At 43.2% G+C, this 27539-nt stretch overlaps 1 protein-coding gene across 7 annotated transcripts in view; it reads left to right on the top strand.

The window, feature by feature from the left end:
• MAMLD1 (mastermind like domain containing 1) overlaps positions 1–27539 on the top strand; it is a 245354-nt gene that overhangs the window by 194345 nt on the left and 23470 nt on the right. For all 7 annotated transcript variants that reach the window (XM_083876310.1, XM_083876312.1, XM_083876311.1 and 4 more), the window contains one exon: positions 15189–16886. In XM_083876310.1, the coding sequence (XP_083732436.1) occupies positions 15309–16886 (1578 nt within the window). In that variant the 5' untranslated portion in view covers positions 15189–15308. The remainder of the gene's footprint in view (positions 1–15188; positions 16887–27539) is intronic.

The raw sequence follows: 27539 nt of genomic DNA, 5'->3' as shown, positions 1-27539 counted from the left end.
TTGTCTGACATAAACCAGGAAATGCTGTGTAAGGCAACACGCAGGAACTTCCGTAAACCAACAGTCTGCCCCAGTGTCACCCCAGTTCTCCCATGTGTTATTTTTGGTGTCTTGTTGTATACTAAGGAAAAGTACTTCAAATTCAACAAGAAGGATTTGTTGTTTTTTGGTTGGGTTGGTTTTTTTGTTTTGTTGGTTTTTTTTTTTTTTTCACTGAGGGACTGATAAATTGTGGTGCATTTATCCTTTAAAGGTATACTTGACATTTATCTATCCCTGTTCATGTATAATGAATGGAGAAACAAAAGAAGGAAATTGTATTTCAACTTTAGGTGCTCAAAAGGAAAAGAGAGGTAGTTTTACTAGGGAAAAACATGCTGCATCTGATTACTATTCCTTATTCTTTAGGCTGTCATTTACACCTGGATAAAGTAAATATAAAATGCTGCCAGGTTAGAGCAGTGCTATTTTAAATACACTGTCCAAACAATTGTGCAAAGAAACAAGGTGAAGGACTAATTCTGTGTTGGTTTTCTGATTAGATTTTGAAATAGAAGCAAAGTGAAGATGTGTTAAAGGCAGAAATATAACAGCTGAAACCTGCTAACAAATGTGTTTAATCATAGTACACCTTTTTTGTGCATCAGCACCTCTCATGTCTGTACAGCGCCCAAATAATATCAGTTCTTTAACAGTTTTTACACCAGTATCAGAAGGAGTATAAAAAAAAGGTTGATTTTTATTGATCTTACCAAATTCATGCAGTTAAAAATGTACAGTACGTTTTCGATATGAGTACAAATAGGTATGAAACAGGGTGTAAACCTTTTTCATTTTAAAAAAATCAGTGTGTTTGGCAATGTGTTTGGCTTTCTATTTGTTGTTGGCTCCAGATCTGACTCAAATGTTTGTGTAAGAAAAGCTGCACTAAAAAGTGCAAGGTCAGGTCTTGGTGTGCTGCTCAAGTGTGTCATGGAGGGAAGAGGAAGAGTTGCTGCCATACACAGGGTAGGCATTTCCTGCCCATTTCCCACATCATGTCTGGTAAATGCAGGCTGAAGCACAGGAGACCAGGTACAATTTCTCTGCAGTCTCTTCAGGCAAGTTCAGTAGGAAGTAAGTTAGTTTTGAAGAACTGGAGATCTCTTCCCCCACAGGGGTGGGATGAGGTGCACAGGGCTGGGTGTGAGCTGTGGTGAGGAACCAGTGGTGCTGCTGGGCACTAGGAGGACCCTGCTGAAAATTTGCTTCAGAAGAGAAGTTGGCCCTCTTACAGGAACTTGGGAATGGGAGACTGGTGAAATGCATGCTGATGGTCATGATGTATGCAGGAAATGCTGTCAAGGTCCTGGCAGAGCTTAGAATAGGTACAGATGGAGGTGAGGGGGTGCAGCCATGGTAAGCACTTGAAAGTATTCAAGTTAATCCATTTAAAGAGGTTTCATTTCCTTCTTCGGAGCAGTACCTGAGAGCCTCTGTGCCAATGTGAGATGAAATGTTACCTTCAGCCACTTTTAGTGGCTCACCTGTTCCATCTCCATTGTGTTTGCAGTCAGTCAGTGCTTCTCAGCTGGAGTTCAGCTACTTTCACTTGAGGGGCTGTCATTTCTGATAGAGGATAGTCATCTTACTGTGCCCAAGATGTCCTTAAGGGGACTTTCTCTCAGTACAATCCCACTTAAGACTGCTGAGACTACCTGGGCACAGCACATGCCATGTCCTGCTGAGGTCCCAGCATGTCCCAGCCAGGTGCATTAACACCCATCCTAATTAATCCCAGAGCTGGCTCAGTGTGGCCTTGGCTTCAGGATCTATGAGCCACAGGGAAGGAATATGGCCTGAAGTGATGAAGTCATCTCAGGCAGCTCTGTTGAAATTAAGTGAACCTCCTCTCACTGGATTAGGGTTAATCTGGTGCCCCTTCAATTCCTCGAGTGCCCCAAAAACTTGAAGGACACAACACAGTGTTTAGTGACAGATGAGAACGCTTCCAGGAAATCCAGATTTTTGTTCCCAGTTTGGAAGGTCCTTGCAGCTCCCAGGGAACACTCCATGGTGCCATCCAGACAGTTATTTCCTGATGGTTGCAGCAGTTAAATCCTCACTAACCCACGTAACGATAGCTGGAAGAGAAAGTTCCTCCCATTCTTTCAGAAAATTAAAAAAAAAAATTAAGAGCTACCTGCCCTCCAGCTGTGTGGTTTGGGAGAATTCATAGCTGTTGGTCCAGGTTTGCAGAGTTTAGTGAATGGCTGTGTGTGCTGCCATCCAGCCAAGCCAGCCCCTCTGTCCAAGTGGACAGGACATCCCTGTGTCTGCTGCTGGCTCAAGCCCTTTGTGGAGGAAAGGCAGAATCCTCAGTAAGTCACAGGATTCAATGTGATAAATTTATGTAGAAAAAGAGTTTTGCCTTCACTTTCAGACACTGGGAGAAGAGCATGTTCTTGAGCTTGAAAATTTTCAGGGGAAGTAGTGTAACTCTTGTGGGTAAACTGAAATGTAGCTAAAAAGCAGCAACAAGTTTGTCAGCCTAAACTAGGTACACACAGTTTAAGTGTTCTGACCTTTCAAGAATGTGTTTGTTCAACTCCAGACATCGTGTCTGTATTAGAAAATAGAAGGGTAATCAAATGTTGATGTTCAAAAGTGTACAGCGAGTTTTCCTGTAATATCATTGTTCTTGGTAAAGGCCAAGTCTTGTAACTCACATTTCTCAGTTAAGGAGCCCTTACTAGGATAAGGACTATAACCCAGGATGTCAGCCTTGCTCTCTGGGTGGAGGGAAAACCTCTACTTATTTGAAAATTTAAGTCCTTTAAGAAGGGGCTCAGGAAAAAAAAAAAAATCAAAGTACCTGCAGGGTTTTTTTGTTTTCTCCTTAACCTGATGCTCCTGTTGCGTGATGTGGACACTTTGGACAAAAAGCTGTGATACTCTGAATTGAACTTGTGCTGTGCTTAAAATGGAAAAAATAACTCTGACTAGAAAAAAAAAAAAAACAAACCCAACAACAAAAAAACCCCCACAAAAACCAAGAAACAAACAAACAAAAGGCACATATATATTGTAGACATCCTCCTAGCCCTGGTAGGGTTCCCTCAGTTCTCACCTCCCAGACACAGCTATACCTGTGGTAGGGTAGAGGAAGCCAGTAACACACTTTGTTTTGGAAAGTCCATTAGTGTTCAAAGAGTTCTAATAAGAGAATGCTTGATCACACGTAGTATTAGGAGAGAAGATAAGTGAAATGGGGAAATGAGGAGTCTATTTGTGAAGCACTCACAAGGTCTAGGGTTTTCTGAGGGTTTTCAGGTTATCTTGTCCCCTTGAAATGAAATTGCAGCCAAGTGTCTAGGCTCATCTGCAAGGCTTAGCTAAGACACTTAATGACAAAAATGGTTCCTTTACATAATTCTCTTCCTTTCACCATTAACAGGATATATGGAATTCCATCAGTACTTCCTCTGTAAATCAAGATATTGGAGGCTATTGTCTGCATGTGCATCTCCAGCTCAGTGTGCAAAGCATTTCATTTTCAAAGCTCCAAAGGTCAATGATCTGATTAATACTCCCATTCCCCCAATGAGTCTTTTCTCTCTTTGTGGTATCCCTGTAGTTTTGAACTGCCTTGTGCAGATGACTCTAAAAGCATTTCCTATGCACCCAGAGTTGACCCAGCTGCTGCAGCTGCATGTTGGTGCTGCACCCATTGCAAAAGTTCCTAAAGGGAATGAAGGAGGGAGCTCCAGCCATCCAGGAGGCTTCCCTAAGATAATCCCACTACAGCCAGCAGTGAGTTTCAAGCTCTTTTTCCCACTGCTGCAATTCATCTTCCCAGAGTTTTGCAAAGAGACCAGGAGCACAGAAAGTATTCCCAAGTGGAGCAGCCATGCTTCACCCTGTGTATTCCAAACTACCTCCTCTGTTGTGACAGATAACTGCAGTCTGGCTCCAAAGTCGGTATCAGGGATTGGTAACCCTCCAGGATGGTACTTGGCACTCAAGAGCTAACACATGTTTTTGTTACATGAGCATGAGTCTAATAAAATGGCTCACTGGTTTAATATGCCCCTTTGTAAAAACAAGGCGCAGTTGGATTTAGAAATTGTGATGATTTGGCAAGTTCAATTATTAACTTCTCTTGCAGGGTTAAGCTTTGACCAGAAATTTGCCATGAACCCATGGGCACATCCTGCTAGGAAACAACATGCAGAAATCCTTTGCTGTCCTACTTGATTTATCTGCACAGTGCAAACTCAGAGTGTAGAGCTGCATTTTCCCCCGAGGAAGTCACAGCAAGCTCCATCACCACTCCAGAGCAGAATGTGCTGAGGTTTTATTGTTTTTGTGCTTGAAAATAGTTCTGCTCTACTCAAGACAATGCATCTTAGGAAACTGTAGCAGGTCCTGAACTGGTCTTTTTTATACTCTGCTTTCAGCATGTTTTGGGAGAAAAGTTGGAATGTAGTGAAGAGCCTGAGCTATGTTAGCTATGCAGTGTCCTGTGGGATTGTTTGTGAACACAGCAGCTAAAGACAGGAGTGCACCACAGAGATGCTAAAAATACTGTCCAACTCTACGGTGGTTGTTTAGCATTTGGAGAGCTATAGTTGGCCTTGCACAGACAAAGGGAAGATGCAGTTTTGCAATTTGAATATGCAAATGAAGCCCTGATCTTGCAAATGTGCAATCATATGCTCAAATATGAAAAGACCACTTGTATTCCTGAAGTTAAGCATTGGCACGATTAAGAGTTTAATCAGTCAGATACAGTGTCATCAGAAGTTGGTGTGATTGCATGGCAAGGCAGAGACTTTGCTTCAAAAAAAAAGCCCCAAAAAAATCACGTTGCATGATTGAGATCAGTTCTTTACATTCTGCATGTTGATACTTGGAATTGTGTTGTCTTATAAATCATCTCTTATTAACGCAGTAGGTTGCAAACAGTTTCTTCTTTACATTTATATGCATGATTTAGTAAACAGTATTTTAATATCAGTGGGAACACATGCTATGCTTCATGGCTTTCAACCGTGTGACCTTTCAAGGCAGAACAAAAGCTTAGAAATTAGAGTTTACATAAAACTGGGAAGTGTAGAAAGCTTAAAAGGCTGTGTAATTCACTTCTGCAGCAAGAACACCATTTTCTCTAACATTGTTTGCATAAGTGTCAGCATTTATGTTGTCAATTTGCAGTGATGAATGTGTGATTAACATTGCTTCTAGGACAGAGGAGAACTGGTATCTATAGCAAGTCAAGAGGTTCTCTGGTTAAAACCCAAGTGACTTAGGCATTGCGTATTCTGGCAGAGAGAATTTCTCCAACTCTTGAGTATTTTTAATTCACTCCTTTGGTTAGGAGGAAGGAGCAAAGAGTAAAATGTCATCCCTGATGAAGTCAGCATCCCAAAATATTTATAGATTCGTAGAATCATTTAGGTTGCAAAGGACCCAAGATCATCGAGTCCAACCAATTTATTTAATTGAGGCCAAGATTTCAGCAGCTCTGTACAGAACAAGGGCTTCAGGAGTGGAATCTATATCTGGTTTAGGGTTTATAGTACCACTGACTTTCAGAATTCCTTTAAAGGTCCCTGGGTAAGTTCAGAGCCACGTTCAAAGAGCAGGTATTACAGGAGCAGGAGCTGTATGCTGAGCTGGTCATCCCCCTGCTGCAGGAGGAAAGGTGTGTACAAACAGCATTTATCCAATGTTCATATTCATGTTCATATTCCAGCTGATGCACGCTGACAATAGCAGAGGTGCTGGGTTGGTAAAGATGAAAGTGCTGGGATAACATGAAGTAGTCAGAAACAAATTAAATATTCATTTCTCTGCCTTACAAAAGATTTCTGCTTCTGGCTGTTAGACAGATTTCTCTCTACACCCACTTTCTGTGGGACACACTAGATTGATTATCTTTTTTCTCTAAGTGAGGCTTGATTTTTTGGATCTGTATTAATATCGTGTTTATTGTTTCATTTTCTGAAAGACAGAAAGCATCAAAGGAGCAGGAGAAGAGCAGTTCAGAATGTTGCTTTCCTTGCCCACTTGTTCCATCCTTCTTAAGAGTTGTGCTCCAGTTTCTGATAGCACTTAGAAACCTCAGACTGCTCTTTTAGATGTTTTGTCCGGCGCAACCCTAGAGGAGAGCTCTAGATTCAGTATCAGGTAATTTTGCAGTGCAGGCAGTCAGCAGAAGGGCACTGGGCTGGCAGATGTGAGAGTGCTGGTGTCAATGTTTGGGGCAGCCACACGCAGGAGGCTGGGGCTGTTATTCTTTGGAGGAATAAGTGTGAGTACTTCAGCTGTTGGAATAAAAATGCCCTTTTTTCAGAGTGAAATCCCATTGTTTCTTACTGTTCTGTGAATTTGAAAGCTTTTTGTCCCTAGGTTTGACCTAATTGGAGGCTCTGCCTCCAGGCTATTAATTCCCCAGCCATACCTTTGGACAGAATGGCACTTGCAGTTTGGTAAAACCACAGGACTAAGTGTTCTGAGATATTAAAAGTATAATACAATATGTAGCAGAAAAGAAGTGTCAGACTGGGTTTTATCTGGTTATCTAGTAAATGGAAAACCTACTTCATAATTTAGGAACACGTACATCCTGTTTCTTCTACTTGTGGTCATTGCATAACTGTGCCAGTGTTAGGGGCTGAAAAAGAAGAGAGAAAAGGATCTTACAAATCCTGGGAGACCCAAGTAGCAAAAAACATCACTTTTTGCTCAGTGGAGAGGATCTGCAATTCTCCAGCCTAGACATTGCTGTGAGAAATTAATGTAGTCTACAAAATTACTGCAAAGTGTTCCGTAGGACTTTGAAATTAATGGACTATAAAAAAAGATATAAAACAATACTGCTGGTATTAAAACTGAGGTAAGATGAGGTAATACTGGTGGAAAGGCATTGACTCTTAAGATTGATCTTGATTTACAGCCAGATATGAAAGAAATGCTCTTGTACTACAGCTCAAAACCAAGAGGCAGAGAACTTGTTCTGTCTTCAGCTGTCTAGTTAATAACACTTGTCATTAAATGGAACGTGGAAGTTACAGCCAAACAATATGCGTGACGTGATTGCTCCAAGTCCTCAGATGACTAATTACAAGGCATCTGCACAGAGATCTCCTGCTACCAGCACAACACAGGAGCAGGCAGCAGTCCTGCTCTTCCAGATCCATTTGTCAACGGCGATTTTTCTCCTGGAAAAATTTCCATTTTCACAGTGCCGTTAACACCGAAAGCAGATGAATTGCTAAGGAAAGACAAGATGGGAAGGCTCTGAACATTTGTTTTGATAGGGCAGATCTCTGTTGGTGCCTACTGGATAAGTCTGGTAATTCTGTCTGACCTGAAAGGTATCAAAGCTGCTGATTTTTTTTTTTTCTGTTTTTAATTTCTTTACAGTGAATGCTACTTGGCCTCTTGCATTCATCTTGTTTGTGCAGGATGGCAAAATAGGTATATTCTTGGCTATGTCTTTTTTTTTCTCCTTGGAACTCATCCTACATTGATACCTTTATTCAGACATTAGTGATGTTTCCTGTAATTTTGCACAGGGGTAATTAGAAAAACCTTGTTCACAAACGTGCTGCTCTGTAGGCTGTAAGTTGTTCCATTTGAAAGCAAGACAGATCACACAGATTTCTGTCATTATAAGTATAATTGCATTCACACAAATTGGTGAATGGGAAAATCATGTTTGTACTATTTTCTTCCCCTTAATTTTTTGTTAAAATTTAGAAAAAAAGAAAGCTAATACCTTAGGCTCATGGTAGTCCAGGTTGAATTTCCTGTTAGTTTCTGTGCCTTAAGCTTATTGTAATATCACATTATTCTGGTTTTGTCTAGTCATGATGTTTGATGTTTCGGATTTCTGTGCTTACCAGCTAAAAAAGGGCACAGTTCTGTGTTTGCAGCCAGGATTGCTTCCCTTGCTGCATGGGGACTTTAGTGCCAGCTCTGCAGCCACCTCTCAGAAGTTCAAGTGAAACAAAAGACCTGTTGTGCTGCAGCAGTGTCACAGGGACAGGGACTGATCACAGCTCTGGAGCCACCCTCCAATGAAGCCAAACCTGTTGTGATCTCTGAGAGTGAACACACACTCAGGGGGTGTGTGAGCACAGCCCCTGGTTCCTGCAGCTTTGCACTCACAATAGGAGGGTGAGATTTGTTAAGGGAAAGCACACACCTTGTTCCTTTCTTTCTCTTTTAACACAGCTTGAGGTCCCTGATCTACAGAGGGAATAACTGGGGAAGGTCTCGATGAGTGGTGCAAGAAATGGGGCAAAGGATCAGTGCACACCCACATCAAGCCAACTGATGCTTGTGTACTGAGGGGAGATCAGACTCCCCAGATGTAGCAGCAGTGCTTAGGAGGTGATTTACAGGTGCACACCTAAGAAGCAACTTCCATTGCGTATGGAATTTATTTACTATATCTACGTTACTATATTTGTTTTAAAGATGGAGTTGGGAGAAGCTGTAGGGTCAGGTAAAAACAATCCACATAATGCACACAAGCTAGCTAATAGCCAATGTCCTTTCATGGTTAGTGTGACTGTTTACATCCCCAGTTCCTCTTCCTACATCCTCCCTTCCACTTGCCTATTTCTATGAGCATGATGAATAGAAGGAAATCCACCCTGTGAATTTTCCCTATTCATAATCTTTTCTCTACCACCACACCTCATTACAAACTGCCACCTTTGCAGCCTACAAGTAAGTACCCAACAGACCCCTGGTGCTCCTTACCTGAAGAATTGCGGAATTGCAATTTTGAGGCACACTGGTGCATGCCCCTGGTAGCTTGGAACTGCATTGTGATCTCTTTCCTGACACTGTAAAATGTCACCTTAATGTCCATCCATGCTCAAATTGCTTGAAATCAGAAGGGTCAAACAGCCCAAAGTAGTAGGAGGAATGTGATTTTAGCTTATATTTAATCTTAGTGTGGAGAAAGTGAGTGGTAGCTTTAATTGCTTGAGCCTCCTTGAGTTCTCCTTGCAGCCTGAGATATGACTTTGATAAAATGTAGTTTATGTTTCTTGTAGTCAGGTACTGCTTTGGCTGCTCACTGGTCAGCAGGAGGCATTTTTTCTTGGATTCAGGTATATAATGTGAGTGTCTGTTACCAAACTGCAGCCAGCATGCACAAACAGAATCCTACAGATGTGCTAAATGCACTTACTGCAGTGCCAGCTCCTGCTGTACTGGAGTGGGATTGTTGCCCAGGAGCATTTGGGGTTTGCTATTCATGTGCAAGCCAGCCTACTGCCCAGCGCAGAGGGTCTGCAAGTAACTGCTGCTATTTAAAAGGTAATATTATAAATCAGATCCACTTTCCAGCCTTTAAACATGCAAGCACATTCTCACTTCTTTTTCACCAACTGTCCATAAATATTAGCAGGACAGTAAAATCCATCTAGAGTGTGGAATAGAGAGCACAAAACTTTCCAAACTGTGAATTTAAGGCATGGGAGGGGAAAAAAAAAAAAAGGTGAATTTTTCTTGTTTTGTATGGAAAATTGCCAGTTCTGTTTTCTCATTGCATGACTGTTTTTGTCAGAACAGATAGAAACATTTTAGGCTGATGGGCAGATAGGTCTCGCTAAAGCTTGTTGAAGCCACAGAGGCTGAAGTCTTGATCGCTGAATGCTGCAAACAGTTTGCCTCTGGCAAATACATACTTCCAGTTTTGGCAGTGTCTAATGTTTGAAAGAGACAGAGACTGATAGATTCTCTGGTCAGTTCAGTTAAGCAAACCTTAGACTCAGGTTTTTATACTTTGCAGAGGGAACAGTTTGCGATATGCCTTGAGAAAATACTGGGGGAAAAAACTACTTCTGTTTATCTCAGGCTTCTGCCTTGCTCAGTCTTTCCACCAAAAATTAAACATGCTCTATCTGTCAACATAATTCAGATATGCCAGATCTTAGCAGGCTGTTGGTGACCTGGATTCCCCAGGTGTCTTGCTCTGAAAGGCTTTGTGCAAAATTGCCACCACATTAGCAAATCCCAGGATCTGTGGTGAGACTGTTGTCTTCCCCACCCACCTCATCTCCTTTTACAATAATTTCTTTTCCTCAGTCGAACAAACAGAAAAGCCAGCACCTGGGATTTCCCAAGGGTCTTGAGACTCTTAGTGGAGGAAGGTTATCTGACTCACATTCTGGATATCCCAGTCATGGATCCATAAACTTCAATGTATTAAATCAGGAGAGTCTGGAGGGATGGGGGCAGCTGCTGAGGGAGGCTGTGGATGGATGGATGGATGGCAGCATCCCACTGGTCTCAGTGCTCCCTTGCAGAGGCCTTGTAGGTGTGGGAATCACTGCTGTAGGTTGGATCTGTCCATGGCAGTGAGTGGCGTGGGATGGTGCAGATCAATAATCAGCACCCTGCAGTTGTTGTAAATCAAGGCTTGACTCTCTGACAGGCTCCAAGCACAGGAAAAGGCACTGAAATACCTTGCCTAATGTTTTTCCTCTCTCATTTCTGCAGTATGTTGGCCTAAATAGGAATCTCTGGTTAGAGGCGGCTGTTCCTGCTGGAGGGGTCAGTTGTGAGGCTGGAGAAACAAGGCTCTCCAGTACAGGATGCTCCTTCCCAGTTCCCACTTGCAGGTGAAGGAAGGCATGAGTTCCAGGCAGAGAATTAACAAGGGCTGCCAGGAGGGCTCACAGGGGAGAGCTGGAGCAGCAGCTGAGGACAGCTGATGTGTCACAAGAAAAGAAAAGCTGAGTGCTGGCAAAGCAAGAGCCAGTCCAGAGGTGCCCATGTGTGGTTGGTTATTAAAATCCAATGGAACCATCACAGTATGTATTTATGAACAATTTGAGCACTCTGCTTCAGTTTTTGCCACTTCCTGCCTTCCTTTCTCCCTTCATTGAGTAATAGTAAGTTCCTCAAGGCCAGCAGTACCTCTTAAGTTTGGAAGGTGCCTGATGCCCAAGGTCACAGTGCCCCAGCAAGCCCAGATTGAGGAAGGCACAGCCAAGGACTGCCTTCTGCTGAGGCTGCCTGTCCCTTCTTGCACCAGAGGACCCTGTGGAGTGCTGTCCCCACATGGAGGAATCAGTTTGGTGCGGGGGGAAGCGTGTGACAAATTAGCTGTTTGCAACCACAGCTGTGCAGCTTCTGTGGACAGAGCAGCGTAAACAGTTATTATTTATTCTGGTTGTGCTGCCATGTCGAGCCAGCAGTGCTGCTCCTGCGTGACTCAGGTCTTTCCCAGAAAGACAGCCTGCTGCTTTGGAGAGGACAGGAGTGCTGGGATCACTGTTAAAAGCAAACCTGAGATAATGGAGAACTCATAATCGGATATTCCCTGAATTGGAGAGCTGCCTTTGTTTCCCAGGTATTCCCAAACAGAAGTTAGCCTGTGCATGCCAGTGCATTTTAATGCATTTTGACAATGTCACAAGAGCCCCTTTGTTGCTTGTCTGCTTCGTCCTTGCTTGCACATGTGAATGAAGCTTTCCCATACTGAGCCATAGGCAGCCTCCAGCCAGCTCTGTGTGTGTGTGATGCATTTCTAAAATATTTCCATTCATTTCTCAGGTGTTTAATTTGAAACGGAGCTGCCCAATATACTAATCAGCAGAGAAAGGGGAAGAACATGCTTTAGTGTTCTTCTCTTTTCTGTTGATTTTGTCAAATTGTGTAAAAAAGGAAGAGAAGAAGGAGTTGGAATAAATTGGGTCCTTCCTGGGGAGTCTGGAACCAGATGAAGGAAGTGGACAAGAAAAATATTTTTGGTCAGGATGAGTCTAGAAAAGCATAGGTAGGCTTCAAAGAGATAATCTTGAAATGTCTGGGAGTGTTGGATGAATGTTCTGCAACAAGCAGCTTCTTGAATTAGTGAGGTCAGGACCCAGTTGTAGTTGCAGTGCCTCATTGTTGCTCTCCTGCCACCACTGTGGTTGGCATGTCTGAGGCAGGCAGGGTCCCAGTAAGATGAAATTGTGTTACTGTTCCCTGCACTGTTCAGGGCTGCCACAGCAGCATGTGCATGGAGAGCAGTGGCTGGGAGCTGGGGCTCCTCACAGCCAGCACCAGCCCAGAGTGTGCTGTGTGGGAGTAACAACCACTGAGGTGTCAGTGGGGAACACTGAAAACCTCTCAGCCAGAGCAAGGAGGGATTTCTCTTTATAATGGGAACTTCATACTTAAGTGCCTGGTGACTATAGTCTATTTTTTACATTGGTGATGTGCTTGAAGCAGAAGGATGATGGCCCCCAAGTGCCCCTTTTAACCAAAATTATTCTATGATTTGTTTAGTTGCTTTAAGGAGAGTATCTTTCTCTCTCATGTTTAGGGCTGTAGTCAAATCTATCTTAAGCAAAAGCAATGTTACTAAATTCTGTGGAGTTATACCTGCCTGCACTGGGAGAAATTGGTCTTCTGGATTTTATGGTACCTGTGCAAATACTCACCCGGGAAACAGGAATCTTGCATTCCAAGAGAACATGTCACCCAGCTAATTCCACTGCCTCTCTTACAGCAAATCTTCTCAGGAGGGCCTAAGCAACAGCATCCTATTTAAAATCCTGTCCCAGTTTTGGAATACCTGTGCCATCAGAAAGCTCTGCCCTTATTTTATCTGTTCGTATCTAGCAACAGTCTAGGGAAATGAAGTTTTGTTTTCCCATCACATTTATTCCCCAGTGCAACAGTTAAAAAAACTATTTTTTCAGAGTGTTCAGAAAGCTCACATTTTTCCCTGGTAACTCAGAGCAGAGGAATGTCCTATGGCAAAGGAAGAGCTGGCAAGGACACGCATGCCAGCATGTCAGCTGGCCAAGGGTGGGAGATCCCCCACCACTTCCTGCCTGAAGGTTCCCAGGGTGCAACTTGGGAGCACACTCTGTTTGTTTTGGATGTGTGAAGCCTCTGTAAATACTCTCTATGCATGTCTGAGTTTTAAATATATGTAGTTATGCTCTACCAACATGTTCCAGCCTACACAGGGCAACATCTGTTGAGACATGCAACTCTGGCTTAGTTTTAGCAGAGAAAATGAAGGAAAACAATTTCATCCATCATTAGACTAACTCTTGGGAGAAGATTTAGGCTTGGTTCCATGTCCTAAAGCTAAGCAAATTTTGGCCTCCTCAGCAAATGTCTGATGGTGCAGCAGTGTGTGACACTGGGACAGTCTCTCACAGAGCAGCAATCCTGGCCCAGCACAGGCACTGCTGCCCAAAGAGGTTCTCAGGTAACCAGACAAAGTGCACTGGAAGCAGCTCTCCTCAGTTCTCCCCAGCTGTGGTTTTTGAACACAACCCATGTTAAACCAATATGACTGGAGATCACCAGAGACAAACTCTAATAACTCTGTGAGGGACAACTCTTGGGGAGTAAAGGAAAAACACCCATGTGAAAAGGTCTCTGCCATAATGCCAAAGCTGCTGTGTCTGCTGGTGGAGGGTAGATGAACACCTCCTAAAAGCTGTTCAGCAGCTCATTGTGGTCTGCAGACCTGCCATGATGATCATGGACAACCATCTTGTACCCTCTCACTCTTCCAAATGTCTCTGTAAGCTGGATACCATCATGGCAACGTCTGATACTAACCCCAAACTGCATCTGCACCCTCAGCAACTGCAGGCACAAATCTGCCCTTGTCCCTCTGCCCACCAATTTAGAAATAAATGATGAGAGGGCACTGTTGTGAGAGCAGCTGAGTGAGGCACCAGGCAGCCCTGCCTTGTTCCCAGGTCAGAGCCACACATGTTAGTGGGGGATTGCCTGAAGATGGGCTGAATTTAGGGGTGGACATCAGCTGTTTGCACAGTGCAGAAGGAGCTGCACGTGGTGTGCCCACCCTGTGCCCTTCACACATCCTGTGGTGACAGTGCTGTGACACTTGTCTGAGAGCACCAAAGAGCTGCAGTTGTGAGGCGTATGCAGACTGAGGCATAACTGTGATGCTTTTAAAAATTAGTGTAAAATTTAGAAGTTGGTCATGTGCAGCGTAGTCCTAGAGTGGATCTGGTTATGCTGGGGTTGGTGAGAAGACTTTTCTGGTGATATGACCTTTTATTAGATGGGATTTTTTTATAGCACTACATGATGGGAAGCACTTGGACTTGCAGCCCAGAGCTGGGAGAGGCTTTACTGGGAGCTGGTTTAAAGGAACCAGTGTTCATTTTCCCATTGCTGATCAGATGCTTTTCTATATATTGCTTCCCTCTATTCATAAACAAGGTCATAATGCTTATTTCCCTTAACCTGAAGCAGCAATGTTAAAGGCTGATTAATCCTGTGACATACTGGTCATGCTTGTTAAAATTGAAAGCCATAGATGATTTTATGTGGAAGAGATTGCCATATACTGAAATAGTATGAGAAGCATTGTTTTCAGTTTCACTTTCTTTATATGTAGAAGGCAGGTTTCTTTTCCCTAAGATCTGTGAATTTACAACTCTACCGTTTCTTGTAGATCAAGATATTTATATAATTGTATTTTGAAAACATGTCCATTTTTATGAATGAGTGGCAATTCTTCAAAAGAATGAAGCTCACAATGCCTTAGACGTAGAAGAATAAACAAAAATTAAGAAGTTTAGCTGTTACTTACTCTTTCTGGAATTTAAAACATTTGTGATTAGGAAGTTTGAAAGTCTGTTTAGATAGATAGCTGAGAATTTGTTTTGGTTTGGTTTGTTTAGAAAGTATGCAAGTTATTTCAGATGTTTGGCCTATAAAGAATGTAAAACAATTTAATTGTCTCAGGTCTGAATTTAATCCGAGTCACTGGCAGAAGGTCACTAAATTCAGTCCAGGGTTTCATTCAGATTTGCCATTTAGACCTAAAAAATGTTACCATAAAAATGTTGGCATGTTTGTTATGCAGGGAGTATAATGTTTTAATTGAAATGCAACCAGAAACTATTTTAAAAACTTCTATTACAGTTCACATGACAGACAGTATTTTGTAGCTTTAACATCTGTTTTAAAGCCAACTCATGAGATTTAGCCTTTGTCTGACTACAACTCTTTTGATTTTGGTGAAGTTGCACAAATTTAAATCCTGATTGAATTTGTCTCACATGACTGGGTTTTTAATTGTATGATTTAATTTTCTTTATCTCCAACCCAGTGTTGTAGCGTGGAGCTTCAGCACATGTCAGAGTATGGTCAATAATGGATCCTTCTTTCTTCCTTTTATATTTTCACAGTTACAGGGATCCATCAAAAGAAAACTGGAAGATGATAGCTCTCCTGCCTCCAGTGGCGTGCCCGATGTCACTTTCCCAAATGACAGTAAAAGACTTTGTCTTGACGATGTAAACCTTGCCATGGGCCAAGGTGCCAATCCCAGCATGGCATGTCCAGAAATGCAAAGCTCTCCATTCTCCACCGGCCACAGCACTTCTTCCCTGGCAGTGACAGGGCACCCAGTGCTCCTGGAAAACAATCACATGAATGGTGGTGGCATTGGCTCCCCGTTCTCAGTGCCCCCCAACACAGAAATAAATCAGAAGGGGTCGATAGGAGGGCAAGCCAACAACATTGTCCATTATGATGAGAAAGGAAACAGCTTACAGTCTGTGGACCAAGAGCTGCAAGATCTATTGGAAGAGCTGACCAAAATGCCTGATCCTTCTCCCAATGACCTGGATCTGGAAAAGATTTTGTGCAGCAAGGCTGAAGATCCGCTTGGTCTGAGTCATTCCCAACCAAACATAAGCACCACTCCAAAGTCCTCCCCACAGACTTCCCACTTGGAGAACCACGTTGCTAACAAAGACTTTTCTCCAGGCTGCAATCCAACCAGTGGAGGATCCCCTCAGGTGAGACCATCATCTGCTGGAGCCAACTTCCAAGTTCCTCCCTCAAACAAACCTGCTGCATCACCCATCTCTACAGCAGCTCAGAACAAAAACCAGCCACCACCCATGCTCCCAGTACCCCTACCCAACATGCCTGGATCCAACTGGCATGCTCAGCAGCTGAAGCAGCTGGCAGCTAGCAAGCAGGTGTCTGGTACCAAGCAACAAGTACAGGCTCCCAGCTGGCCAACTATGTCTCCTCCTGGTCTCTCTCCACCTTACAGGGCAGGATCATCCCCACACCATCAACCTTTCAGTCCTCAGAATGTTATGGTGTCTGGCATGCCTGCTAATAATTTACCAGGAAACAACATTCAAAGTCCTCAAAACACTCTGCTTTCAAGCATGACTTCCAGCAGCACCCCATCCAATGGCCCCTCTCCCCCTTATGGCTCTGAGAAGCTCTCCAGTCCAGCTCTGAGCCAGCAGCCCTTCAGCCCTCAGAGCTCCATGCTGCCTGCTCTGACAGCAGCCAGCTTGCCAGCTAGCAGCATTAAAAGCCCACAGAACAATTTGGTTGCCAGCATGGCCTCCACAAATACTGGACCTTCTCCACCATACAGGCCAGAAAAGCTGTCGAGCCCTGCCCTGCATCAGCAGCCCTTCAGTCCTCAAGGTACATTAATCTCTAACATCACTCCCACCAGCAACCCCACAAGTATGCAGAACTCGCTTTTTAAATCAATGACTACGAACCAGACCAAAAATATGAACATGATTATGCAACAGCCATCCAGTAGCTTACAGCCAGGTCTGGTCAATGAGAGCCCTGTCAGCCAAGACCAGTTTTCTTTCAACAACACCAAACCACTGTCTCACTTTGCCTCGGAGTCAGCTACTCAAAAAATGTCCCCTCTGACAGCAGGACAAGGGCAGCAGTCCCTCATTCACTATCTCCAGCAGCAGCAGCAGTCTCCAGCCACGCAGCAGTCCCAGCAGACCAACAACAGCCAGTTTCTCCAGCAGCAGTTCCGACAGCTGATGCAGCCACATCGGATGCAGAGACAGATGCAGGCTGCCCCACTGCCATCTCAGAGCAGACAGGTGAGAGCCTTTCTTCTGTCTTATATGGTTGATGTGAAAATACCGAGTCATTTGTTTTCTGATTTTTGCTTCTCCATTTGTGTTTCAAATGCTAAATTTCTGAGATGTGCACTGTGCATACGTGGACAAGGCAACAACAGCCTCTGGTGTTGAGTAAATTTATTTGTTTCTTCACTAAAAATGTACCATAATTCCACCATGTTTTAGCCTGGTGGAGAACTTTGTGCTATTTTAAAATAATTTTTTTACATGTATAGGTGACAGTCTCTTTTAGCTTATGTTATAAGCCCCAGAGATAGTCTCCTTGCATGTTTCATGTTATCCTCTCAGAGGGAATATCTTCTTTTTATCTTAGTGCCCTTCAACAACTTCATCTCTTTGTAATGCTTCTGAGGCTAGAAAAGATCAGGTGGGGTGAGAAGTGGAGTTAAAATGTGTCCTTCATGGACAGCAGGTCAAACAGTACAGCTCCGGAATAGTAAAGAGGCAGACTTGAAATACCTGTTAGGCGCATTTGCCAGAAGCCATTCCCTGCTCTGGATGAGGGCCATTCCCCACCCATGGGGATACCGATCGAGCTGGTAAATGCAAAAATGCAGCTGGCAAAAGTGAGGCACAGCCCTGGTTTCTGTCGAGCGACCTTCTCCCTGGGGCTCAGTGAGAGGTGTGAATCTGCTAGTACCCCGGCTCAGAGGGGTGTGCTGTGAACAGGGACCTGGGAGCAGGGAGGGGCTCGGGGGCTGCGTCTGAGAGCAGCCTGGCTGTGAGGAATAAATGTCTTTTTGTTCAGAATAGTTGGAAACACTGAATCTCACCACCAAACCGAGGGCTTTGTTAGGCTGAGCCAACACTTTGTGAGCAGAGTCCTCCAAGCTGCTTTGCTGTGCACTCAGTCACTCCATCAGCAGCTTGGGGAGGACTGACAGGGACACTTCTCTCCCAGCAAAGCAGAGACTGATCGCTGAAATTCTACTGGGATCTGCTTGAGAGCTGAAGTGTGAAATGCACTCCAGACCCAGGTCTTTGCTCTTCTTCCCTGCAAAGTGGCTGGTTTTTAAGGAGGGGGATTTCATCAGTCCTGGTGTAAGGCTGATCAAACTAAATATCGTAATGTCCTGTGATAGCAATGAGAAATAGGGGATAGTTACTAAATATCAGCTTCTGAATGCTAAGTCAGTGAAGTGCATTGTCGCTGTGCCCCGTCAGGACTAGCTCACTCTTTTCCAAGTTGTGCTCACTCCATTCTCCCTCACTAAAGCCTGGAACAGGTAGAAGGGAAGGACTGAAGGCAGGGAAGGACTGGTGACTCACTGAATTTGCTTATGCAGGTATAGAACAGGTAACAGTGGGGCACATCTAGGGCTCTTTAAGGGTTACCAGTATTCAACAAAGAAGTTGAATTTTATTTTTTTAGAGCAGTTTGTTGCTTCAAGCACATGAGGACCCTGCTTGTGTTTGGTGGGACCCGGACTAAACAGAGAGCAGAGTCCTGGGATCCAGGCCTGTGGATGGACATTCGATTGAAAGGGAGCAAAGTGCAGCAGTTCCATGAATTGCTGCCCACCAGATGTTTTACTCTGGAGGCAGGTGTGGGTGAAGAATACATTCATGGTGTTTTCCTGCATCTTGGATGAGGACTAATGAGTTGTTAACCACAGTGACATGATCATACGTCCATAAGCTTTGAGGGTTTTTTGGCTTCACCACTGAGTCTGTGAAGTTGGAACGTCCTTGTTGGATTCCTGAGGTTTCTATGCCCCAGTTTTCCCTGCTTTGCATTTTAGTCTTATACCTCTGAACCTCTTGCATCACTGATTAGACACACACACACACACACACACACACACACACACACACACACACACACACAAAAAAAAAAAAAAAAAAATCTTGAAGTGAGTCTGTCTTAATTGGCTGAAATATTCCTTCTTCCAGCGACTTTCCTGGTGCTCTGCCTGTGCTGTATTTTCAGCTGATTCTCACTGTTGGAGAGAGAGTTATTATAATCTTGCTGCTATCAGTAAAGATCAAGGACAGTTAAGACAATGATTACGGGTGATGAGCATTTTACATTTTCAGACTAGTTAGGTAAGCTTATGGTGCCTCCCTCATTTTACAGGGAAGACTTATTACAATAATTACACACCAGATGACAGTGCTTCAGCTTTACAGTCTGTTGAGCTGCTGAGGAAAGATGGTGGATGTTCAGGAGTGGAGCATTTTTGTAAGGTTTTATAACTTTACTGCAAATCTCATAGAAGAAAATGGATTCTGAGTGCTGAATTAAAAGAAAAATTACCTAGGAAAATTATTCTGTGTAGGAATCCTTGAGTCTGAGATGCTTCTTGGAATCTAGCATGGAGATCTGTTATTTGTCAATAGATTTCTAATTTATGTTGAGAGATTGGCATTGAATTTTGGACCCCACCAGCTCTGTACAAGTTTTACTTCATTAGAGTGAAGTAGCCCCAGTGACTGTGGGTTTGTTTCCAGCAGTGTATCCCAAGCTGAATTTGAGCTTTGCAGAATTTTGGTGCCGATTCCCTCCTGAGGCAGGTGGCGAATAGGACTTTTCAAGCATAGAGCAGTTGTTTCATTAAAAGGCACAATGTTAAAAATTCAGAAGACAGAGCAGATAACTTCTGCATCACAAAAATTAGTAAATTTCTGGTGGAAAATTGCCCCCTTTTTTTAGCTTCATTCAAAGAAATCAGCTCAGAGAAAAATAACAGCATTCTCTGAAATGTTGTTCAGCGCTTAAAAGTTATTTCCTTACTCTGTGTGTGTGTGTGTTTGCAAATGTGACTAAAATTTATAAAAAGAAGGCATAGTTCTCTCTTATTTGGAGCAAGAGGTGCAGCTTTGTAGAGAAGAAGAATGTGGATGGTGGCCAGTTGGAGGGAGAACAATAAACCATGAAATTTGATCCTTGTAGCAGGCACAGCAACACGGGGAAGGAGCAGCAGCCGCAGACCCGTTTTGCTGTTGTTTCACTGTGCATTAAAGCAAACTCTCCACATTCCAAGAGCGGGGTTACTGCCAGTGCCTCGCAGCCCCACCATTTCTCTAGTCAGTGATGGATCTTTTTTTCAGTGCAATCAGTCTGTGTCCAGATCCTGGACAACTGCTGGATCTGATATAGGGCTGATCCGGCCCCGTCTGAAGCGCCGTGTGTTTATTGTTGGGCATAGACGGGTATTGATGGAGGCGCTGACAGTTCTCATTGTGTGACAGCAGCAGAGCCTGCTGGGGGTAACGCTGCTCTCTGGACACGGGCAGCTTTTCATTTGATTCCTGTAGGGATGATGCCTCTGAGTGAAATCATACTCAAAAGGTCTGGACTTGTAAAATGCCTGATATAAAGATGGTAGTAAATGCCACAGTCAAAAAATCACAGAATCACAGTATGTGTAGGTTGGAAGAGACTATTGCCATAATACTAAGCTTTCTGATGATAGTTTACATACTTTCTTTCAAAGTCTCTCAAAACAATGTATATTGTTTTCATTCCTCTCGGGGATGGACTTCTGTATTGACCACTGGGTTCAGAGAGGTGTTCCCCTCATTGACCAATCCTTGACCAAATCCCAAATACTATATAAACCCTAAATCATAATAAACTGCCTTCTTTTCCCTGCTTCTACCTGATGAGTGAGTGTGGTTCTTTTCATGTCCCAAACTGTGACAAGAGACCTTCAAGATCATCGAGTCCAACCCAGCCCTGACACCTAGACTCCAAAGGTAGTCTCCAGAACTATCACACACTGTTTTCAGGGGTAAAGCTTCACCTCGTGGCTTTATTGGCTGTTTCTGGGAGCACAGAAAGCTGCGTTTGCCCAGGCAGGTTGTATAGTTGGGCATCTCCCTGATTATCACGTCTAAATAGAGATTGTACTTGCAGATTTCCTGTGCTGGAATGTCAGATACACGGGGCCCAGTTCTGCCTTCAGCAGTGCTGATACAACACCCCATTTCCACAAGTGCTCTTCTCTCTGTAAGAACAGACACAGGGCTCTGTGCAGGGCAAGGAAGGATCCCCTCCTCCCTGAAGGCAGGAAAACCAGTGGATATAACTGATATCCACCGTTTAAATCAGGCTGCAATACAACAACCCCTTTCGGTGGCCATTCCTTTTGCAAGCCCAAGCTGATCTGAGTTCAAACTTGGGGATTTCAGGGAGGAGGACAGGATTGCCCCCTGACTGCTCTGTGTGTGAAGTGCTGGGAACCAAAACACGGCCGGGAAGGTTGTTTTTTGGGGGGGATGTAGGTGATAAACAGCCATTGTCTGGGAGGGACACGCTGTGTCTCTGAGCTCCACTTGCACCGTAGGAACCAAATGTGCTATTTTTAGAGCTCTCTGCATTCCTGCTGACATCCAGAGAGTTGTACACATTGGATTGTCAGTGAAGGGTATATTTGTTTCATCTCCATTGCCAAAAATACTGACAGAGAAAAAATGCTGAGAGAAGAGACAGAGAGAAAACTTAATATTATTTGCAGTAAAAGTAGCTACTTTTTTACTACATATGGACTTCATATGAGATAGTGAAGAACATGCTGAAGACTAGAACACCCTTTGAAAAGCAAAGTATTTCTTTGAGTGTGGCAAAAGCAGCAATACATTATCTGAGTTGGAAGAATAAACTGTAGGTTGCAGAGAAACACCAAAACTTCTGACCTAGATTAAATATACTTTCTTTAAAAAGTTTTTAAAATCTTCTTTCAGAGCATTTCTAAATATAGAAACAAAACTGAAGAAGAAATGTGCTGTTATAAAGAGCAAACTGACCCAGAGGTGAGATGTCAAAGGTTAAATAACTATAATGAAATACAAAATACAGCTTTTATTAATATAAAGAAATGGTAATACCATGGCCTAATTTCTGGCTGCCTAGGTTTATGGGAAGTTATTTCTGCCTGTGAAAAGTCAGTGCACTGTGACTGTTAGGTGAGACTGTTCTGACTCAGCAGCACTTTGTAAGCTCTGATGCAGGTTGATAAAGAGTTTGGAAAAGCAGAGAACACAACCTGCATCATCTGAGAACATACAGTCCTCCTGCAAGTACAGGGGAAAATAATGTTTTGTTTGGGATTTCCAAGATGTCACAAGACAACTTCCTAACACATAAAACAATGAGAGTCTCATGCATTATTAATAAAACCAAAAGTACTGGCCAGATTTCATCTGAAGTTTCAAACCCTCACCCTTTTTATTCAGGTGTCAAACTTAGTTTTAAAGCCACTCTGAATGAAGTTGTGTTGGTCTGTTGATCTGTTTCTCTTCTCTTCTCTTCTCTTCTCTTCTCTTCTCTTCTCTTCTCTTCTCTTCTCTTCTCTTTTCTCTTCCCTCTCCCTTTCCTCTCTTTACCTTTTCTTTTATCTTGGGAACCAAGTTTTTAAAATACTACCTTTTTTTCTTTCCTTTTACCAATGCTGTGAGGAGAAAACCAGATTTGATTTCAAAGGGCAATGGTAGCACAATACCAAAGCAAAGCCTTTGAGGGATGGAGAGCTTTTGAAGGCAAAGCAACAACCCCTTCAGCTAATTAAGTGCCTTTGAATAGGGGAATAAAGGAAGCTGGTGATGAATCTGGATTACGGAGAGCAATAAGGCTGAGCCTGGAGTTTGACATCTCCACAGATGTAAAAACATCTTCTTGAATAGTCATTTCTGAATTTATATTTATCTGTGCATTTGCAAGTGAGTTGATTTTTTTTTTCAAACTTGGAGATTCTCTGTTCTCAAGAGAGTCTGAGAGGAGCTTGACTGAAGCCATCAACTGCCATCTTCTCCCTTCCCTCCCCTGTGAATAAATAATGTCAGATAAGTTTTGGAAAGTAAGATGTAAACTTGTGGAGCAAAATGGGATGTTTGGCCTTAGCATGTCAACAGTAATATAACATTTTCAGAAGTGCAGTAATCAAGATAAAAAAACCAAACTTAATTCACATCTGATCTTCTGAACTCATTGCTCTTTTGCAGTGTTGTTTTAAATTTCCTGTGTTGTCTTCTTGTGTTCCATTTTGGGTTTTCAAAGCATTCCCCTGTTGCAGTGGGGCCCTTGCAGCCATCTCTTAACCTTCCCACTTCTTTGGTTTGTTTTTCAAGATGTTTGCAGGCACTGATGTTTCCAACAGCTCTGCCTAATGCACTCATAATTCCTTCCAGTTTAGCTCTCAGTTGTGCTGAAAGCACTCTTGGACACCACACAGCACATCATTAGGGGAAGCAATCTGCAGAGGAGAGGCTTGTAAATAGACCAAATCCTTCTAAATACCACGTGGGGAGCATCCTGCCCCATTCTCACCATCACCCACCTTTTGGATCTGAATTGGATGTGGACACTACACCAAAGCTGCAGGACTTTTCTCAATCCAGACAGGACTTTCCTTTGGTTACAACCTGTTTAATAAAGTGGAAGATATTCTGCCAGCAATTGAGCATGTAGGACACGGTCAGCTCTATGGGAATCTCACACTGGACAAATTAAAATCCAATTGGAAAGAAAAAAGAGGCTCAGGAGGTTCTGTGAACAGCAGTGAGGGGTGCTGGAGGCATTCAGGGAAGTCTTTCCCTTCCTCATGTGCAGGACAATGAAATCATGCCTGCAGGGCTGAGGAAGGGTTGTCCGGGCTGGAGAAAGAGGAAGTGGTACTCATGTGCTGTGAACACAGAGGGAAATGGGACTTACCCCAGAGATATTTGGGGCAAGGTGCTGCAATTCAGCCTGGCAGGCTCTTGCACTGTTTGCATGTGCTCCGGGCAGGGGCTGTCTCAGGGCTGTGTCCCTGCTCCACACCAGGCACGACTGGAGCCATGGCACAGGGGCTCTGTGTGACCCCTGACAACCCCTTTGCTTTTGTGGTTTTCAGCTCTGAGTAACAGACAATTGCTTCCTTCTGCTCTGCAGTGCAGGATGGGACACAACCTCATCTCCCAGAGATGGAGGGAAAGTGGCACTATCATGCTGAAAATGTCTGATTCACCAGTTGTACCCAAACCCCTCTGTCCCTGCCAGCCCAGGGGGACAGTTCCTTTCAGGTTTTCCAGGCAACTTGGCAGCAGTTCAAAAGTGTTCTGGGCTAAACATCAGCTGAATCAGGCCCCATCTGCAGATTTTCTTGCCTTTTTTACTCCTCCCACATAACCCATTTTGCTTTCATTATTATCGCAGATTAGAAAAAACAAAATTCGTAGGCAGAAATCTTCAATTAAAAGCCAGTTGAGCAAAAGGTTTTGAACATACAACTGTGCTCTTAGATACAGTGAAGTTTTAAACATCCTGGGATTCTAGGGAAGGACTTGACAACCTTCTCACTGCCTGGCTTCAGGATGAGTGCCATAACTTCCTTCTGTGTATCATTCTTTAAAATAACCACTTGCAGGGTGGTTAGTGCTGGGTAAGGCACATCCTCACTTACAGCTCAGCACACCCATAATTCTTACATTGCAAAGGTGTGTTCATGGCCCAGCGTGCTGAGGAATAGCTACAAGGAAATGGTTTCCATGACCCTGTTGTACACCCAGCTCATTTCAACTGTGCTCTAAATCCCCATTAATATCAGAACATCTTCATTCCATGTTTTTGGGAAGGTAGGGTTGTATGTTGTCTGCATTTTCTGTGTCTTTCTTAGTAAATGACAGTTTGGGGAGCTTGAACTAAAAGCAACCTGGCTTTTGAAAAATGTGCTCACTCCCCTAAAGCCATGCCTTACTCATTGCCTTAAGCTTGATGCCTAAATTTAAAAATAATTTTAATACTTTCTGCAGTGATACTGTTGGAGCATGATATCTACTCTTGATTTTGGGGGGTGCTTCCTACCTAGCATTGTCTTGTCATAGTCTAAAATTCTATCAGTACTTCACGAGGCAGAAATATGTGCAGGATTAAAGTCCAGTTTAACAAATAGAATCAAGGCAAACAAGTGGGTAGGAGAGTCCCTGGGATGGTGTTAATGCCTTGCCTGGCTCCAGGGTGGCTGGAGCAGCCCCTTTGCCTTCCTGTTCTGCTCCTCTGCCATTCCTGCACCAGCTCAAAGTACAAACATGTTTTGATTCAGATGCAATACCTAGAAATAACTTTCCTGGTAAAATGAACTCGGTAGGTTCGTTGGGGTTTTTTTTTAATTATTTTTTTTTTTTTTTCCTTTGGGCATTTTGGAGAAATTTCAGTGTGTGGGTGGGGGAAAACAAAGCCGTGGCTGTAAACAGGAACTGATATTGTCTGTGGGACTGAATGGGGAGAGAAACTGAACTGGCTTCGGTGGTTCTCTCATACATCTGTGAGCCTGGAAACACTGGGATGATTCACAGTTTGCTGATTAATACAGGAGTGAGCAAAATGGCGTGAATTAACAGCCATTACAGAGCTGCACTGGATGGCAAATATCCCCCCAGAACAAATGATGTTTCATGAAGATTGCTTAGAGGAAGAGGTAATGGGTCTTAAATACAAATTAGAAGCAGTCCCATCAAAGCTGTTAACATTAGGGTTTGAAAGCCAAACACTATTATGAGCTTTTTTTTTCAAAAACTGTGCATTTAGGAAGCCTATCAGTCTGCCCTGTTGGCTGTGTAATATTTCTGTCTCAAGCACTTTGGATATTTTAAGCAGCCAGCACTAATAATTGATAGAAATCCACAATCAGAATGCAGCAGCTCTTCTTAGGGCTTTGAAGGCTAATCGCTGTATTACATGTTCTAAAGTTAAATTTTTTTATAGCACATATAAAGGCAAATATCATCATTATCATAATTCTTAAAAGCACTGCCATTAACAAGAAGTAATCCTGTATTACAATTTAACCCTTGGCATATAGGAATGTTAAAGGATGAAGGTAGTAAATGCATTACTTCAGTATAAATAATATTCTCTGTAAAACCAGCAAAACCATTTAACATTTGTCATTGAATTAATGAAAAGGCAGTTCCTTGGATCAGTGTCAGGCAGATGCAGATGTGAATGCAGGTTATGCACAAGCTGTGCTGAGCTATTTTTCCCCACTACAGAATTGATGAGAGACCCACAAGGAGGGTAAGCCCTTTTAATGCAGCCAAAATAGTGTGATATCCTGGCCTAAGACATTACATTAACAGCTTGATCTTGTAAAGATTCAAACACACACGCCTAAATTTACGCAGTGGGAGGTCATTCCAGGACGACTGCAGGATTATTTCTGAGAGCAGAGTGAATCATGCATGTATCCAGGCTTTGTGTGCTCAAGAAAGACCAAAGGTGGAGCAGAAGGATGCAGCAAGGGGCCCAGCAGTCATTGGCAATGCTGTATTAGTGCTGCAGAAAAAAAAAAAAAAAACAGAGAGGGACTTGGAAGCTTTGATGCACTTGTTCCTGCCTCAGCACAAGTTTGCATTTGAATTATTTTTGGCTTTTCTGGTGATTTGGTTGTTGTTGTTGTTGTAACTGGGGTTTTTTTTCCCCCTCTAGGGGTTAGTACCAGCATTTTACAAACTTGCCAAGCTTGAAAAAAATTAATCAGTTTTAATCAGTCCAGGGGTTATTTGAAGTCCTCTTGTGTTTGGTTTTTAAAGTCATCAAGTGCAGAATGAAAATTCGCCCTTTGTAGGAAGAAAAGCTGCCCCATCCTTTCAGGCACAGCAATTAAAAAAAAGGCAAATAGGGGGAAAAAATCTTAACAAAACACTTTTTCCCTCCCTTTTGTTATTAGCAGGCTGCTAATGTTAATGTGTTTATTCCCTTCCCAGCAAGATGAGGACATACTCCTCTGGAATATCAGTAGTATGTATCCCTGTCATAAACAAATCAATTTCTCTTAGTGCTTAAATACTCAAGGCTTTTGAAAGCTTCTCTTTGCATAATAAGTATGTTTAATATTTCCTTTACTGTCTGGCATTAAGGATAAACAGCTCCAGCCCTGGGTTGAAGGGTAGTTTGTACTCGGGCAGTCTGTTTTCTCTCCCCACTGCTGTGTTTAAGCAATGAATGAACAATCATATGAGCATTATCTTTTTTTTTTTTTTTTTTTTTTTTTTTTTTTTTTTTTTTTTTTTTTTTTTTTTCTCCTCCTTTCCCACTCAGTCAGCACACTCTCTGCAGTGGCATTTTGGTTTTCTACACAAATTGTGTTTAGCAGCGTAGCTGCATGATGGGTACGAGATACTTTTTCCTCCTTTCCCTCCTGTCCCAAGAGATGCCCTGCGACTTCCTCTATTAGTCCATTAATCGCCGTAGCTCAAAATTCAGCCTGATCAAAGGAGCAGAACGAGGTTGTAAAGTGCAGATTCCAGCAATTGACTTGACTGTTCAGATTCCCTGCTGAGCTCATTTAGAGCTGGAATTAAGCTATTCCTGCTGTATTTTTTCGTCCTTGGCTCGGCTGCGCCGGGGAGTGCCCAAGGCAGAGCGGCCACTGAGTCCCCCAGAGCACCTTCCATCATCCCCTGTGCCGGCACAGCACCGGAGTCATCCCGGCTTGCTTTGATAAGAATGAAGATAACTTCACACTGCTTTAGTTACTCGGCTCCGGGAGAAGTGGAGAGGCAGCTCACCTTGATGATTCTGGTTTTAGTTTAAGCATCATTCCCACCTCTTGAAGATCTTTATTAAGGTTAGGGAGCTTTGCCACCAGTGGGAAAGGAAGAATTAAAGCAAAACGTGAATGGGAAATTTGT

Source organism: Zosterops lateralis (genome assembly GCF_965231275.1).
Source record: "Zosterops lateralis genome assembly, chromosome: 21".
Lineage (NCBI taxonomy): Eukaryota > Metazoa > Chordata > Aves > Passeriformes > Zosteropidae > Zosterops > Zosterops lateralis.
The sequence above is the reverse complement of the archived record's forward strand: the minus strand, read 5'-3'. Positions and strand labels throughout refer to the sequence as shown.